General features: G+C 50.9%; 1 protein-coding gene across 4 annotated transcripts in view; it reads right to left on the bottom strand.

The window, feature by feature from the left end:
* Positions 1 to 17,312, bottom strand: part of afap1 (actin filament associated protein 1) — a 52,163-nt gene that overhangs the window by 22,819 nt on the left and 12,032 nt on the right. Inside the window, exons 1-3 of one of the 4 annotated variants that reach the window (XM_084691226.1) lie at positions 9,489 to 9,951; positions 1,766 to 1,894; positions 1,505 to 1,587 (exon numbers count right to left, since the gene is read on the bottom strand). In XM_084691226.1, coding sequence (XP_084547352.1) covers positions 1,505 to 1,587; positions 1,766 to 1,894; positions 9,489 to 9,522 — 246 coding nt within the window. In that variant the 5' untranslated portion in view covers positions 9,523 to 9,951. Of the gene's footprint in view, positions 1 to 1,504; positions 1,588 to 1,765; positions 1,895 to 9,488; positions 9,952 to 17,312 lie in introns of those variants that run through there. The other 3 variants (XM_084691225.1, XM_084691228.1, XM_084691227.1) reach the window with 3 other exon arrangements.

Raw genomic sequence — 17,312 nt, 5'->3', positions numbered from 1 at the left:
TCATTTTCTTTGACATTTACATATTTTCTCCGCTCACTTCATAAGCAGTCTGTCTCGCTTTTGCTAACTGCCAAACACACACACACACACACACACACACACACAGTTAGTTGTAGGAGAAGCCTGGAGGACCAACATTCTCCAATCTGATTAACGGATATCCTGTTGTGTCTCCTGATACTTAATGATGTTAGGTTGTGTGTGTGTGTGTGTGTGTGTGAGGGTCAACAAAAAGTCGGCCCTGCAGCAACAAACTGTTATTCTTAGCAACGCGATAGTCTAGCCTGATCAACAGTCTCTTTCTTTGCTAACGGCTAGGCTAACCACGTCATACATGTGACTGTCACGCCCTGTGTGTTGACAGAGGGCATCTGTGTTAGCATGTTGGCGTTGCAAAGCACAATGTCATATGACATTCCTGAGGGATGCTACAATAACATTCAAGAATGACAACGATTTTGACTGAAAACCCATTCGCAGGTCGAGTTTCACAGCTACTTAAAACGCCATGCTAGGCTCGGCTAAACACAAGTTCCAATATGACACAACTTGAGCCTTTTCTGACCTTGGTTTAACTTTTACTGGAATGAGGGATAGAGCGAGAGAAGGATATCTCTCTTTCGCGCTCCTCTCCTGGACAGCATTCTAGAGGTCAGCCTCGTTATATGATGAATGCTCCTTTCAGATGGGGGGAAGGAGGAGGGCGAGAAAGAAGGAGAGAACACTTGCGAAAGAAAAACAGGATGTGGTCGGCTGAGAGAAAAAGAGATGAATAAGAGAGAGAGATGAGAAAGAGAGTGAGGTGAGAGACAAAGTGAGACGCACGAAAGACAACGAGAGAGAAAGAGGGAGAGCGAGCTCTCCCCTAGTTCCGGGAACTCTGTAACTTGTTTCCAGACACACATCAGGGTCAGAGAAGAGGAGGACAGAGGTGGGATGTTTCTAATTACAAATTGCACTGTAAGGCCTTGTGTGACTGTGCGTGTGTTTGTGTCTTAAACGTGTTGCCATATGTGTGTGTGTGTGTGTGTGTGTGAGAGAGAGACACTGAGGATTGTAGAACAAGGTGTTGTGGCTTGTTGTCATGGTGATAAGCTTTAGGAGCTATCTTCACAACCGCCTGGTTTCCATCAGACACAGACACACACTTATGCACGCACACACACACACACATTATTGATGACTGTCAGGCTTGGAGACATGTTGCAGCCACAGCTACCTTCCTGCTGCTTTATAGAGGACTATAAAAACACCCTGGAACCCTTTCCAGATAGTTACATCCCAGAATATGATGAGGACTGACAGTCATGTGACACGGTAGCTCACTGCCAATGGCGCGCTTGCGTCATGCAACACCCTTTCAAAGTGTTCCGTGTTCTCCGTGGCAGAGTTCTAGCTCTGCTATCAGTGGTGACCGTGCCATGGGCTTGGAGGGTTAGAGTGGGATGTTATAGGTCGTAGATGGTGTGTGTGTGTGTGTGTGTGTGGGGGGGGGGTGTCTTACCAGCCAGGGGTGGGGGATCTCTGGGAGGGGCATCTGAGGGGGAGCCGGTAGACTGTTGTGGATCTCTGATTTGAATGATGGCTCTGAGAGAGAAAGAGAGACAGACGAGAAAAAGAGAGACAACGGATGGTGAGAAAGATGAAGGCATGAGAGAGTAGGAAGATGTTGATGCTGTAAACATCTACATTATGTTGATCAAATCATGCTAATGACGCAGGTTGTGTGAAGGTGGCGAGGTTGTGTGAAGGGGGTGGTTCTGACCTTTGGCAGAGAGGACCCTGTGGAGGATGTTGGCGATGTGCAGCTTCTTCTCCTTGACCCCGGCACTCAGATACTCCCTGTCCAGGAGCTCCAGAAACAGACGCAACTCACACACCAGCTCCTCCATGGCTGCGACACACACACACAAACACACACACATTAGAACGCTGGGCAGCGGCATCCAAGGCACAAACTTCAGCTCATGCATTTTAGCTCGGCTACAGTACCACGGTACCTACGGAACGCAAATGACATTTTTGATTTGATTACATCTCAAAACACAATGACCCGAGAATGCTGCGCGACACGGGGAGAGAGATGACCGAAGCCGTCCGTGGACCAGCTGTTCCATCCAGAAGAGCTTGTGGTCTTACAGCTCGACCACAAGCCACGTACACAGAGAGATGTCGCAAGGCCTATGTCCAACCGGCGGACCTCCCCGCTCTTATGTAACGTGGAAAAACAGACAGACGGAACACGGAGAAGAACTCCCCCGATTGAATTCCAGCGGTGATTTACGCCCGACAGGAACTGCAGTTGCCCCACAGACGCTGGCGTAACACCTGAGGAATCCCAACCCCCCCCCCCGGAGATCCAACACCGAACCGCCGTGGCGTCACGACAAAGCTTCACCTTTTTCTCGCACATCAAAAGTAACAGGACCGGCCCACGGCAAAAAACATAGCAGAGGCATGAGGTCATATCTTGTGGACGTGTGAGTGATATGGAGGGGGGCATGTGGTGACGTGGGACACGTCATGCTGTGCTTCCAGGGGCTGATATGAAGGGGCGACCCCTCACACAACAAAGCGAGAGAGTGTATGGAGATAAAGGCCACACCCCCATAAGCCGATAATGGTTCGCTCCTTCCAGCATTAGTGGAGCTTATCGTAAACAGGAGACGTGACTATTATGTTATGAGGGTGGCAACGTCAGAGAACAGCTTATGTGAGTGGTTCTACCAGAATATTCCATCTGGATTTTGGTTAGTTAACTAAGAAAGGTCCCATTTGAGGTTATGGGGTTTTTTGTCCTCAGTGAAGAAACTTGTGCAAGGCTCCTAACCATTCTCATAACCCACACTCATGATGAAACCATCACCCCCCCCCCATCCCCCGCTGAGACGATCCCGCTAAACACCGCATGTGTAGTTCTTGGATGAGTTGTTTGTAGTTTTTGGACAATTCTATTACCTCACTCGACTGACCTTTTCAGAATCACTTAGAGCTGTTTTGAAACCATTAGGTAATGCAGAATGTCAAAGAAGTTCTGACAAATTAAGAGAACGATAAAAAAACGGAAACTTTGGAATTCGCCCAGCAAAAAGCGCCATTGCACAGGTACATATTTCGCCAAGCATCTGGGATGATAACAGTCCGTTTCCAAAACGCTTGTGGAATGCTGTGACAGGTCAATAACAGATAGCTGATGTGCCGTTATGGAAGCTGGCCTGAAAACATTTTGATCGGTGTGTCTGGCAGAACACAATGTATTCCCCCCCCCTCCCCAAACACTCAGTGGACTCATACCCAACCTTATAATTGACTTTGTAAAGGACTGGGCTTGGTCTTCCAGATAGGCCCCTGTACAGCTACATAAACAGCAGCTCGCACACATTCCTGTCCTAATCTTATTATCCTAGGACAGAGGAGAGAGGGAGGGAGGGCTGGAGAAGGAGGGAGTGAGAGAGAGACAGGGAGAGAGGAAAGGGGGGCAGAGAGAGGAATGGAGGGAGAGGGAGAAAGGTAGGGAGGACTGGAGAGCGAGGAAGGTGAGACAGCGAGAGAAACAGAGTGCGCCATCAAGAAAAAAAAAAAAAAAAAAAGACTGACAGAGAACAGCGTGAGAGAAGGAGGGTGGGTGGAAGAAAAATACATTAAAATTATCATAAACTAGTCAGAGGCACTAACGTTGCTCGGAGTTCTTTTTAACTTAATTTCGGTCTATTGTCCAAGTGGACCAGTTACCAAAGCCCAGCGGGTGTATAATGACACTATCCACATGGACCCTGGCCTGCCTTGCTCCAGTCCAGGCCAGGAGGGTTTCATTCAGCGTTTAATAGCACTCTGTTAAGCCCAATCCCCTGGATGAATCAAATAAATGAGTTACCTTCCACAGGGGTGGTCAAAACCGTGTGCGTATGTCTGTTTGTGCGCACACACACACGTGTATGTGTGTGTATGTGTGTGTAGGTGTGCGTGTGTACACGTGTGTGTGTGTGTGCACTCCAGTGCGGTAGAGACAGCAGAATGAGGTGGCGGGGAGCATGCAGGACCACCCTCGAACCAACCCCCTGAGGGGGGAGTGAAAGAAAAACTCTTAACTGAGCAAACAAACCGCCCCCCTCCCTCTTCACCACCTCTCCTTCTCTGCCTCCTTCTTCCTCCGCTCTTGTCAACCCTCCCTCCTCCACGCAAACCCATCCTCCCGTGTCCACGGGTTGGCGAAAGATGGAGAAAAGAAACGAAAAACAACTCTCATCACAACGCTCACGCGCGCTCGAACTCACTATGCACACATCCCCAGGGAGAAGATTCAGACCAGACACACAGACGAGCTGCAGGAACGTTCTTTAAGGGTTAGGGTATCAACACTTCCCCCAAACTAGCGGGCAGGGGGGAGGTGTCTGGGAGAGAGTGGGGTCGAGTCTAGGCTTGAAAGATGTGATACACACCCCCTTCGGTGCGTGTGTACGTTCTGCAAATGCCACAAAGGGTTAAAGGGTTATGTACGTCCTTTCCCGGTTAAAGGGTTATGTACGTCCTTTCCTGGAATACAGGTGTTCTGACTGATGGCATGTTGCTATCTTTAAAAAAGCACCACCGTGTGCTGATTTGAAGCTCCCGAGGCAATGCGTGTCTGTTTGAGTTTGTTTGTGCGCAAGTGTGTGCGTGTGTTCGCCAGGCTGATTATGACATGAAACACTAACTTACAGACTAAACACATAAGAGGTGCCTCAGACGCCCTTTGAAATGAGACACACACACACACACACGCACACCACCTCCAATGCTGAATGATTACCATGAGAAAAAGCATCGAGCCCTTTTGAATACCACACCACGCTTCTCATTACAAACATCTCCCTCCACTCATATTGAAGCCGTAATCATCAAGCCGTGCAGAGCCCAACCACACTGTCCCCGCAAAGGCACTAAAACATGCGCGTGTGTGTGTGAGGGCGGAGATACAGCATGTAATTAGAGATGCCGTCATCATCATACCCTACCAACGTTTCCTCAGATCATAATCGCGCTTCATGACGCCCACGTGTGGAACACCGACATGTCATCGAAATCACACATTCCGGAAGGATAAGACGGAGTCTGCCGCTGCGTCTGTTTGGGAGGATCGAGCCGAGCTTCTGACGGAGTCTGTCGTTCGCTCTGTCTTCCGTGTTGAAGCCGAGCGGCGGCCAGCGGCGCTGATGCGCGTCGACAGACGGGTAGCAGGCTAACCGGCGTTGACTGAGACCTTCCAGACTTGGGCGGCTCACTCAACTCAATCAATCAGAGGCTGCGATTCACTCTGAGGGGAAGCTGTCATACCAGGTGACTTGTAGGGAGTGATGGGTCGGGGGGGGGGGGGGGGGGGTTGTGGGTTCTGTAGTTATACGGTGTTTAAAGTTAATTGGGGTGGTTTATGGTCTGGCGTCATCATGGTCACCGGCTCCCTTTGCCCAACTGCCGAACAAGAGGGCATCGCTCAGCGTTGGCTGTGCAGTGCCCACTCATTTCGAAACCATAAGCGCATACACACACCAGCCTATTTATCCAGCTATGTCCTCTATGGCCCCATGCTCCTTCCCTTCCCCAGTCTGTTTGGGTTGGCACCCCACGTCTCCCCTCCCTCCCTCCCTCCCTCCCTCCATCCCTCTCTTCCTGGTCTGAGTGAGTTTGGGTTTCTCATGGAGTCTGAGTCAGCACATTTCCTCCAGGCTGCCCCACCATCACCCAGGCCAGTGGAGAGAGGAAGCCTGCACTTGGTGTGCCCAGGGTGGGGGGGAAGCAGACCACCTCCCCCCGGGCGTTGGGAATGTTCTAAGTGGATCCTCTAGAATCTTCTCTATCGGAAAAGGTCATCGACAAAATACAAGGTGGAATCAATCTACTCACGAATGTGTATAAAAGTTTTTTTTTACACATCCGATTTCCATCCGAACAGGCAAAAGCGAGCCACGCTCTTGAACCGAGGGGCAGACAGCCATATACCGTTTTGAGAAAAAAAATGTTTGTAAACATTTCAGAAGCTCTTATCGCCACACGTCCTTCTGGGCTCGTGAGGTGAACCCCTCGCTGGAGAGCAACACTCGTCCAATCAGGAAGTGGGACCGGTGGCCGTCCTCTGTAATCACGGAGGAGCGGGAAGGGGGATGGCCGGGGGGGCCTGGGGGTGGAGTCTACATGTTCCACTGGAGGCACGCCAACAGCGCACATCACAGGGCGGGCGGAGCAGATTCCTATCATCCAGGTGGTGGACCAGCAGCAGATGTGCTCCGGCCCTCAAACAACCTCAGACGCATTGTGGGTTAGGACGTGAAATGCCTTCATCTGGTGGGGTGGGGGGTGGGGGGGGTGGAGGGGAGGAACTGGGCTGGAGGAAAGAAAGGGGAGGGGAAGATGCCAAAAAGCCAGAGAGTGAGTGATTGAGAAAGGAGAGAGGGAGAGGGAGGGGGGGGTAAGTGAGAGAGAGACGAGAGGGAGATGGGGAGAGGGAAATGCAGGCAGAGAGAGTGATGCTCCTCCAGTATCTGTGTCAGGGGATAATAACAGAGCACTCAGCCTAAACCCACACTACGGGGAGAGGGGGCGTGGGGAGGAGAAGGAGGAGAGGAGGGGACTGTGGTTAGGTCTGGCTGGGAGAGTCATCCTTCAAGAGGGATGAAGGGACGGACGAGACCCGCTGGTGCCTGGGTTGAGATATCAGGGAGCGGGGGTACGATGGGGTCCATCATTCAAGCCAAATTGGGTTCAAAGCCAATTGACTGTTGCGCCGTGAGGGGATCTATGCTTCGGTAAACTAGCATGTAGCATAGCTCAGAGGGGGAGAGGAGGCCTTTGCCGAGGACCATCCTGGAGCCCTGCAGTCTAGCTTGGTAGCAGGCCAGACTAGCTGCGCTCTGAGGCTCAAAGACAACCGCTAGTCTGGTGAGAGACAGCTCGAAAACCAGACATGCTTTGATCCAGACAGCCCCGCCCCTCCCCCCTCCCCGTCCTCCTCGCCTCCACCCACACCAGATTCCAATCCCCAATTTCTCACTGCCAGACACACCCACGCCTGCAACCCTGCCACCACCCCGCCCCCCCCTTAAATGTATGCATGCACACGCACTCATCTATATGTGCATGAGAAACGTCTTTGTTGGTGCTTGATGTTGTTATTGTTGTTTGTCCTGAGGGGTTGCAGCCTGCCCAGCCCTAAACCCACCATGCTCCAGGACCCCCTGGAAAGAAACCCGCCCTTAGTCCTGTCACGCTAGCGCTAGTCTCATTTCCTTAAACCTCATTCTTTGTCCTAGACAGACTGGCTAATGAGCTAATCTGCTCATCCTCTTGAAGCATGATAAGCCTATTAAAGAAGGCTGATAGCTCTGGTAGAAATGATCAACACTTTGACATAACTAGCAATTAATCACCGAGCAGGAAATGACTCGCCTTAAGACTAAGGTTATGGCCGTCCATTTAAAATAAGATTTGATTACAGTCAGAACGTAGCTTGCTGTAGGACGATCGCACTGAATCTCAATACAGAGCTGTAGATGTTGCCTGTTAAAGTATGTTTGCATTGGGCTCAAAATCCCATTGGTTTCGAGCAGATGTGTATGGACATCAGAGATGGTAAGGGTTATGATTAGGGGTTTGGAAGGAAAGTCTCTGTGCCCGCGTGCCAAGAAACCCACAGTAGGGCTTTGGTGGCGAGAGTGGGGATCATAAACTCATTCATCTTCATCTCTCTTCTCCTTCTCTTCAGATCCGACTTTCTCCACCACCGAAAGGGGGTCCACTGCCTCCCGGACACATGAAAGCTTTTAGGGATCAATCATCGTTGGGGGTGCCCAGTTCTGACAGCACACATCCTTCTTTCCCCAAAAACGAAACCAAATGGCTGACATGCCCACATCACACGCACGCCCAACCCCGCAGCGATTAACGGCACATCATCTTGAGGTTTCCGTGAGGAAAACTACAATAAACAGCACTAAACACATTAACACTGTGAGCTTTTGCCCACACCCCACCAAATGGCACCTCGTAACAGTTCTAAAAGGGACTTGCTGACAAGGAACTCTGTCCGGTGCCAACAGAACTGCCAACACTGAAGGTACCCCAAGTCGAGGTAGCGGTAAAGTAACAAAAGAAAAACCTAAACAGGCTGGCTTACAGACCCTCCAGCCAAAACGGTGTTCTACATTCTCGTGTGCAGTTGGGATGAGATTACATGACTACACAATAGTTCTCTGTCAGGACCACACCAAATGTGGAGCAGCACTACGTTGCACAGCTACCTGATACTGCACAGCTGCTTGCTAGCTGGGGAGGCTAGTGTCTGAGCCAGGGGTTTGTTATTGTACATGAGGCTGGAAGGAACCAAGAGATATGGAGCACTTATGTTGTCACACCAGGACTGTTATTAACCTCAGGCAAAAGAAACCTCGAGTTACCTCCAGGTTGACTTGAAGTATGGCAATAACAAAAACACTTCGTAGTGGGATATGATAGCCTATAATTAAGAGTAAAAATGGCCCACAATATCATACCTTTATTCACACATAATTAAACTGACCAGTCGTCTTAGTAGACATGCATGTGTCTTAAGAGCAAATTTGACTTCGAGAGAAAAGTTTCTCATAAGATCAGCGAGTCAATTTTACGACTGATCTCATATGCGCCTCCCTGTGGAGGCTGTCACATAGCGGGTCTGTCCCGAACCAGCGGGAGCCAGCTGCGCTCGGCCGAGGCGACACAATCCGTGATTTTCCTGCGGGGCTGCTGGATGCCGTAAGGGCAGCCATTCATCAACGTGGTCGGGAATGGTGGAAGAGGGGGGCGGTCTCAGGTTGCAACCAGCTACTCCCGACGCATAATTCCACAGACAACAAACCACGACCCTAATGACACCGTCAGGAGCCAGCGGTCGCCAGCAGTCTTTCCAGTCCAGCTCGCTTCGGTGGAGCCAAGAGGTCCTGCCTACCTCCCCCCCCCCCCCCCCGCCCTCTGTCTGTCTGTCTGTCTGTCTGTCTCCATCCCTCTCTCTCTCTCTCTGAGCCGCAATGTGTGTAGGCTACTTGAGAGGAAACTCTTCCTGACTGCAGCACTGTGCTCATTTGGTGAGTTTCCACTGGCAAACGCAGCATTGGTATCAAGTAAAAATAAATCTTGGTACATCGTTCTAAATATGTTCAAAGCATTATTCAGCTGAACTGTGAGCCAATGGTGTGAGCAGTGAGTTTCATAGTTAACACCTGACCGCTTGCAGTAAAGGTTACATTTGCCCTTACTCTGATACAATGGACTTCACACTGTAATGCTTAAGCAACGTGTTTGCAAGTGAGAAAAAGAAAGACAGAAAAAGCGACACCGAGTTTATTTTATGTTGATTGCCTTCTCGTCCCGTCAACTTTTTATCACGTTGTCTCCCTATCTTCTTTTTACAGTCTAAGCAACTCAGCTCTTACAACATAGGCAATGGAATGTAAGCACATGCTGACCAGTTGGACACTCACCCCTGGATGCGAACAAAATGGGATCGCTCCGCATCGTGGAGTCAAACGCATCTAATCCCCCAACAGTTCACAAAAGCAGTCGCGTGCCTGGCAGCTGCCGAATATTTAAAAAAACAAATCCTCCTCTCCGAGGCGGCGACCACCAACACACCAGTCTATTCTCCAACTATAGGTTTTCGCACGCTCCGATAGTTCGCTTCAGCGTGCGCCTTCAACCGGGCCAACCGGCGAACCGTCCCCTTTTCAAACTTTTGTCCGTTCCTTTTCTCCTCCTCTTCCCTTTCGTCCTCGCTTCCTCCTCGTTCCCACTCTCTCTCCCACACAGTTCAGACTGCCTGCAGGGTCTGCGCGGCTTCTGAAACACAGCGGATCTTGTTTGCCAGCATCTGCAGTCTGTCACGGGTTTGACAGTCGACCAATTATATAGGGTTAGTTTTGCTTGCAAGCAGGCGCACCGAAGGTAGAATGAACATTAAGAATCTCTCGCTTTCTCTAGCATACTAGAGAGGGGATAGCTGAAAGGTGACACGGGGCCTCTCCTTTATCTCCGCCCTCGGTCTCATGTTCCAGGCTGGAAGTGTGCCGTTTAGTTTAGGAAAAAACTGTCATTTAGGCGGCGTGGCCCAGTGCTCCCCCTTTGCTCGGCGGCAGATGGGATATTGAACTCGGGCTAGCTGGCCCCTCGGGACAGGGGAATCGGCAGCTTATGGTAATAGAACATAATTAAGAACCGGCGTCTCTCCCCGTATGCCTGGTCCCCCGACCCTTTGGGCCTCGGAACACATGCGGTTTTGGTCTGCAGAGGAAAGAGTTTATCACGTGAAAATGTACACATGTGAAACGGAATCATATATAATTAAGGTTTAGGTGGAACTCAACCAAACACTTTCAGGGTGTGTGTAGTACTCTTTTTTTCTTCGCCCAAAAAACGTTCTTCCGAGAACAGGTTAACCTTTTTCTGAGTCTTCACACATCTCCTTCAGAATGAGGGAAGTGATTTTGGTCAAACTGGCCAAAACCGACCACACACACTTAGGCGCAAATCGTTTCTCAGGACAGGCCTAACTGTCATAACAAATGTGGTCCTAAATCCACCCCAGAAAACCTCTACCGATTTTTGTATCTCAACTCAACCTTAGCCGTGGTGTTCCGAGCAACAAGTGGGCCAATCGGGAACACGGGCTGGGAGTGTGCAAGCTGAGGGGTGTATTTAGCTACAGGAGAAGAGTATAGCATTCCTCATGGCCCTGGGTGCATTATGGGATTCACTGCATTACGGTATGCTGTCCAGATGCCTGAAAAGTGGGTTAGGTGCCGTGTAGGAATCTATAGGGAGGACAGCTACAGGGGAGCGAGGACACTTCTCATCAGGGAGCCATCCAGAGAGATGGCACATGCCCTGGAGGAGGAGGAGGAGGAGGAGGAGGAGGAGGAGGAGAGATAGAGGGCTGAAAGAACAGACTGATTACTCTGATTGTAGTGTTAAAGATGTGGCCCTGTAAGGCAAGAGGAGGTGTGTGTGTGTGTGTGGCTTTGTGCGATAAGATTATATGTGAATTCAATATAAACATTTCATTGAGTCATTTTAAACATGTAGTTGTCTGTGATTTCTTTTGTTAGAGTGTTATGCGTAAAGAGTGGGGTGAGCACAGAATGTGTGTGTTTGTGTGTGATGTGAGAGAGTTGCCGGGGAGATATTTTGTATCAATGTATCTTGGCAGAGTGATGTGTTGTGAGTTCCAACACTGACATCACTGTACGGCTTGAGCCTGCAATCTAACAGAGATACAGATTTAGGGAAGGCCCGGACCCCACCATCTCCTCTCAGCCATGAAACTGTCCCGTCCTTACGACACCCTGAATCATTCAAACTTTTGTTTATTACCCAAACATATTCCCCATTACGTTACAAAACTGGACCTTCTCAAACGTGCTATAATATATGTTCCATTGGTACTGTAAAGTACAGTATTGGAGACAAGGAAACGTCATGCTGCATCACAATTCTGGACCCTGAAATACTGCTCAATTTATGTCACCTTAATCTAACAAAACGAGCACGTTTTGACAGTAAGGAGAAAGGGGCGTTTGGAGAAAGTGGACGACATATCGGTTTAACTCCCATATCTCTAAACACACTTCCAAGAACCGCTGGCACAAATGACGCCTTTCTCTCTCTCTCTCTCCCTCCCCCGGACAGCCTAATTAAATTAGAACACATATCTGGGGGTTGTGCACAACGCTAGCCTTGTGTCCCTAGACTGGGGCTAGTGTTGAACGAGAGACAGCAGGAGAGAGGGTGTCCATGGGCTGTGGGGAGGCGGAGGCGAGGGGAGGGGAGGGGGGGGTCACACTGACACACACAGTCAACCTGCTTCACCGCCCCACACCTCAGGGGGAAGGCAGAGGCAGAGGGACGGAGGGAGGGAGGTCAGAGGGGCTACCAGCGAGCGGTGTGCTCTGGGATAGCATGGCCTCCAAGGCCTGGAGAGCAGCCGTCTAACAGACCCAGCTGTGTCAATGGAGCACAGGGTCAAGGATGGAGAGCAGCCGTCTACAGACCCAGCTGTGTCAGTGGAGCAAAGGGTCAAGGATGGAGTCTACAGACCCAGCTGTGTCAGTGGAGCACAGGGTCAGGGATGGAGTCTACAGACCCAGCTGTGTCAGTGGAGCACAGGGTCAGGGATGGAGAGCAGCCGTCTACAGACCCAGCTGTGTCAGTGGAGCACAGGGTCAGGGATGGAGTCTACAGACCCAGCTGTGTCAGTGGAGCACAGGGTCAGGGATGGAGAGCAGCCGTCTACAGACCCAGCTGTGTCAGTGGAGCACAGGGTCAGGGATGGAGTCTACAGACCCAGCTGTGTCAGTGGAGCACAGGGTCAGGGATGGAGAGCAGCCGTCTACAGACCCAGCTGTGTCAATGGAGCACAGGGTCAGGGATGGAGTCTACAGACCCAGCTGTGTCAATGGAGCACAGGGTCAGGGATGGAAAGTGGGACCATTCAGCCAGAGTGACGACGTCTGCAGAACCAACATGCTAAGGAGGAGGTGAGTGTGTGTGTGTGTGTCTACGGAACAAAACAGTGGTGATGCCCGCCCATATTGACTCAACCCCTAGCTTAGAAAGGACAGATTCTATGGTATTCTTGGCATGCCTGGCACAACAGCACGGCCTCTCTCTCTCTCCCCCTCTCTCCCCCTCTCTCTCCCCCTCTCTCTCCCCCTCTCTCTCCCCCTCTCTCTCTCTCTCCCTCCTCTCTCTCTCCCCCTCTCTCTCTCCCCCTCTTTCTCTCCCCCTCTCTCTCCCCCCCTCTCTCTCTCTGACACCTTTTCTCTCGCCCCATAACAAGGATGGAGGGCCTCAGAAGTATGGAGGGGGTGGGGGTTGTGGATTTAGGGGTTCTGGGGAGCGTGTGTGTGTGTCGGGGGCTCTCTGGAGCAGGGCTGGCTTTAAACAAACACTGTTCTAATGACGCTTTTAGGAGCGCTAGAGGTGGCCGAGTGATTGCTTCCCTACACTGGATCCAGTCACACACAAGGGGCCCATCGGAAACCAGTCAAACCTGAGCTCACAGGGTCAAAGGTAACCACGTTCACCGGACCTGGAAACCCCCATTGACTTGCCACTGGAAGCGCGAAAAACTCAACTCGATGGCCTTGAACTGGGGTTGCCAGGTCTGGTCCCAGGGGGTGCGAAGGTTGCAGGTGTGGGGAGCAGAGAGGCTTTCAGAGGCTGTGTCTTTTGTTACTGCAGGAGAGGGGAGTGTGGGTACTTTCCATCAGAGCGGGCGGACTCATCCATTTACTGGCCGTCCCAAAGTCAGATACACAAATTGAAAAAGTCAAACTAACCAGCTCACTAAGACTACAATAGGGGAAATTCATAACCATCCTACTGATTCACAAGCCATCTGCTATTTGTCTTTCTATGATCAAAAGTTGTACAGAACAATGCGGATTACAACCAACTGGTAGCCAAAACCACATGCTGGTTGGCTGCATCCCTGTAGTAGTTTGGGATCAAAGGCGGAATTTATTTCAGGCCAAATCCAGTAGCGGGCCAATCAGTCCGTCTGTGTGGTAATCTGGAGGCCTGCCTCCCATATGTGGCAGTCTGGATTGGGATGGATTAAGGATTAGAAATGAGGGGAGGCAGGGATCGCCCCTCTGGTTAATGTCCTGCCACCATGGGGTCGACCCGCTGGCTCCATGTCAGAGAGGAGGGCATGAGAGGCTGGTGAGGACCTATGGTGGGGATGCCTGTGTGTGTGTGTGTGTGTGTGTGTGTGTGTGTGTGTGTGTGTGTGTAGGAGTCAACTACATGTCTGTCTAGTGTATGTCCATATGGTCACATCACTGTACAGATGGTTCACATCAAGGTAATGCAGTAATGATGACCCACAAGCTTCCAATTAAATACTTTTACGGTTGTAACTGCTCCAAAATGCATGGAAACGAAACACCAAAAGACCTGATCTCTCTCACACACACACACACACACACACACACACACAATTGCTATTGCAGGGTCACTATACTGTGACCTGTTGAAATCACTGTGGTGAGTGTGAGTCAAGTACTGTAAGTCTAAACTTGTCATTCCAAATACACACACACACACACACGCTCCTACAGAGAGACCAATCCCAGAGATCACCTTTCCCACCAGGAAGTGTGTGTGTGTGTGTGTGTCACCATGATGTAAAGCCAATATAAATCTATATGCATGGCGTCAGGACTGTGAGGGCAGCCAGACTACATTCTAACGTTCAGGTCTGGAAGACGCATCATCACCCTGACAGCCAACCAATCCTAGAAAGAACTGTTATAGACCAGGGTCTATGTACTAGAAGAGGGATTCTAGACCAGACTGATTGCTGTGAGGTCTGTTGGGTCATGGTAGGGTTCCTTTGAGAGGCCGAGAAGGGCTGTTGCACAATCTTATATCCCCACATGGGATATCCACCTCATCCAGAACAACATGGGGCGTCTGGGAGCCCTGCCTGGCCAGGGTCCAATCTGAAAAAGGTCTGGGACAGGAGAGGAGGGAGGAGGAGGAAAGGGAAAGTAGGTCGAGAACGGAGCCGGTTGGTTTCAGCCCTGTTGTTGCTGTGGGTGTTGTTAGGTGAAGGAGAGAGAGATCTCTGCTGGGTTCTTCTGGCGAGTTCTATGGGGATGGTCGTGTCAGGGTAAAGCAGGCATTGGGGTGCGTGTGTGTGCGTGCACATGGCATGCTTTCATCTGATTAGTGTGCGCGTGTCTTTTTGTGAGCTCACCCAAATCTATCCCTAAACATGTGTGAGGTAATGGGTGTGTGTGGATGTCTTTTGAGTCTCTCTCTCTCTCCACTCCCTCCCTCACCCGCCCTCCTCTCATCCTCCCATCCCCGAGCTGTCTCTGACACTGCACAGCCCCATTCGGCTGAAGACAAATTGAAAACACAACCGAGGAAGCAGTTAAGTCCGACTGGATTTTCAAATCTTTCAAAGTCAAATCTTCCCCCCCCCCCCCCTCCTTCCCTTCCTCCCTCTCTTTCTGTCCATTATCGCCGTATATTTCACCTATCCACCGGGATCGGGAGGGACCTACTTAAGGGCCATCTATCCATCCAGCCTGTCTATAGGAAACACAAGTGTGTAGAGAAGACATGACAGACAGAAGAGGAAGCACCCGACTGAAGAGGCTGCAACACTGTGTGTGTGTGTGTGTGTGTGTGTCGTGCCTGTGTGTAACACACATGCTGTAGTTGGGACACAAAAGCAGGCATGTAACACACACACACACGATCGACGATTGAACATTTACAGAGCACTTACACCCTTGAACCAGACCCAACATGCCGACTACTGTATGTTTTAGTCACCAGACATCTGAGTTTGTGTGTTTTTACGGTGTGGTTGTTTGTTTGCACCTCTCAAGTAGCAAGAGTTTCTCAGACTGTTTGGGATCGTCCCTATTGGACCACTGGAAGCATTTTTTTGTTTTTGTACCTTCTCAGGGCTCGGTTTCCACATGTCTACATTTTCTTTTCTCCTCTCCATACTTTTGTTCGGGCCACCTGAATGACTTCATTCTCCTCCTGGCTTCCGGAGAGAATCCTCTTTTCAAAGTGTGCCTCGCCCTGCCCTCCCTATTCACAGACCGGACACGCACAGAAAATATCCTCTTTCTCCTGGACACGTCAATATCACACACACACACACCTATTCAGTAACAGGAAGTCTCTGAAAGGAGGAAGAGCTCATCATATGAGAGGAGAATCTTGCCGGGAAGATCTAATGCTCTGGCTAAGCTCTTAATGAGACACGGGATGCAGTCTCTCTCTCTCTCTCTCTCTCTCTCTCTCTCTCGCTCTTCCCTACTTCCCCTTTACCCTATTCTTTTAATGCCCCCCCCTCCTTTCTCCGTCTCTTTGAAGGCAGACATCATGGAAGCCTGGAGGGGGGGAACAACTTCCTCCTTTTGGCCGTTTTACAAACATCCCCAAGGTCTTTGTATGCGACTCTCCTCCCTCTCGTCCTCCCCCAGCCGCCTCTCCCTCCGTTCCCAATGACAACAGCACTGCAGGCCCCATCTGGCGTTACCACTGCGGCCGCCTGGGCCCTCATGTGCGTAGCAAATCGGATGAAGCGGGCGCGCAGACAGGCTGGCCTGTGGTGAAGTGTAGTTAAACCAACTCCCCTCCTCTACCCCTTCCCCATCCCCCTACCCCCCCCCCCCCCCCCCCCAACTCATCCCCCTTTTCCTTACTGAACCATCTGTCTAGGCTGGACTGCTAGCTGGAGACAGGATCTCTGTGTGTGTGTGTGTGTGTGCGCACAGCCAAGGCTCCTTCAGAAGGTTAATAATGCATGTGCTCTTGTCTTTGGGCGGGGGCTGTTAACTAAGAGAAGAGGCAGGGGGTGTCTTTTCAGGTCTTGTAAGAAGAACATCACGGTGGTGGCGAGGGAGGGAGGGAGGGAGGGAGGGAGGGAGGGAGGGAGGGAGGGAGGGAGGGAGGGAGGGAGGGAGGGAGGGAGGGAGGGAGGGAGGGAGGGAGGGAGGGAGGGAGGGAGGGAGGGAGGGAGGGAGGGAGGGAGGGAGGGAGGGAGGGAGGGAGGGAGGGAGGGAGGGCAGGGAGAAGAAAGAGTGACACAGAAAGAGAGTGAGAAAGAGAGAGTCTTGGTCTGTCAAAACGTCCACTCTCACCTGCCAGAAACAAATGACACCACAGGGAGCTGCCAGAGACTCATGTGGACGTGTGTGTGTGTGTGTGTGTGCAAGAAGGCGTAGTACGGTGTGTGCATAATTAATCTTAATCTTTGCTCCCCCTAACCCTATAAACCTAAACTGCACTTCCTGGATACTTCCTCATATAGCTGGTTGATGATGATGATGATGATTTTCCGGGGACGAGAACCTACTCCTTGGTAGTGTTAGGTCGCGACCTCAGCAGTGCTATGAAGGTGGTGTTATGGGGAGTAGTGGAGCCTATGTGGAGGTGTGGTCTGCTGCGTTGAGGTGAGGGGAACAAACCGTCTGTCAGCAGGTTCATTAAAGGGACCTTGGTTTAAATTTCCTCTTTGCTCCCTGGTGGTGGGTCTCCTTTTATGAGCCCCTCACATACACACATCCTGCATCCCCCCCCCACACACACACACACATTCTGTACCCCCCCCCCCCACACACACACACACACACACACATATTTTTGGGGCAGGAACATGAGCTGTTTCCATGGGGTTCTTTCATAAACATTCAACCCATGAAGGCGTAACTTGCCCTTGTTCAGGTTAGGTTGACTCCAAATGAAGAGGTCAATATACACGAGCTATAAAGTGCACC

Source organism: Hypomesus nipponensis, chromosome 25 (genome assembly GCF_054491055.1).
Source record: "Hypomesus nipponensis isolate SF chromosome 25, ASM5449105v1, whole genome shotgun sequence".
NCBI lineage: Eukaryota > Metazoa > Chordata > Actinopteri > Osmeriformes > Osmeridae > Hypomesus > Hypomesus nipponensis.
Note: the sequence above shows the minus strand (reverse complement) of the source record. Positions and strands in the feature narration are given on the sequence as shown.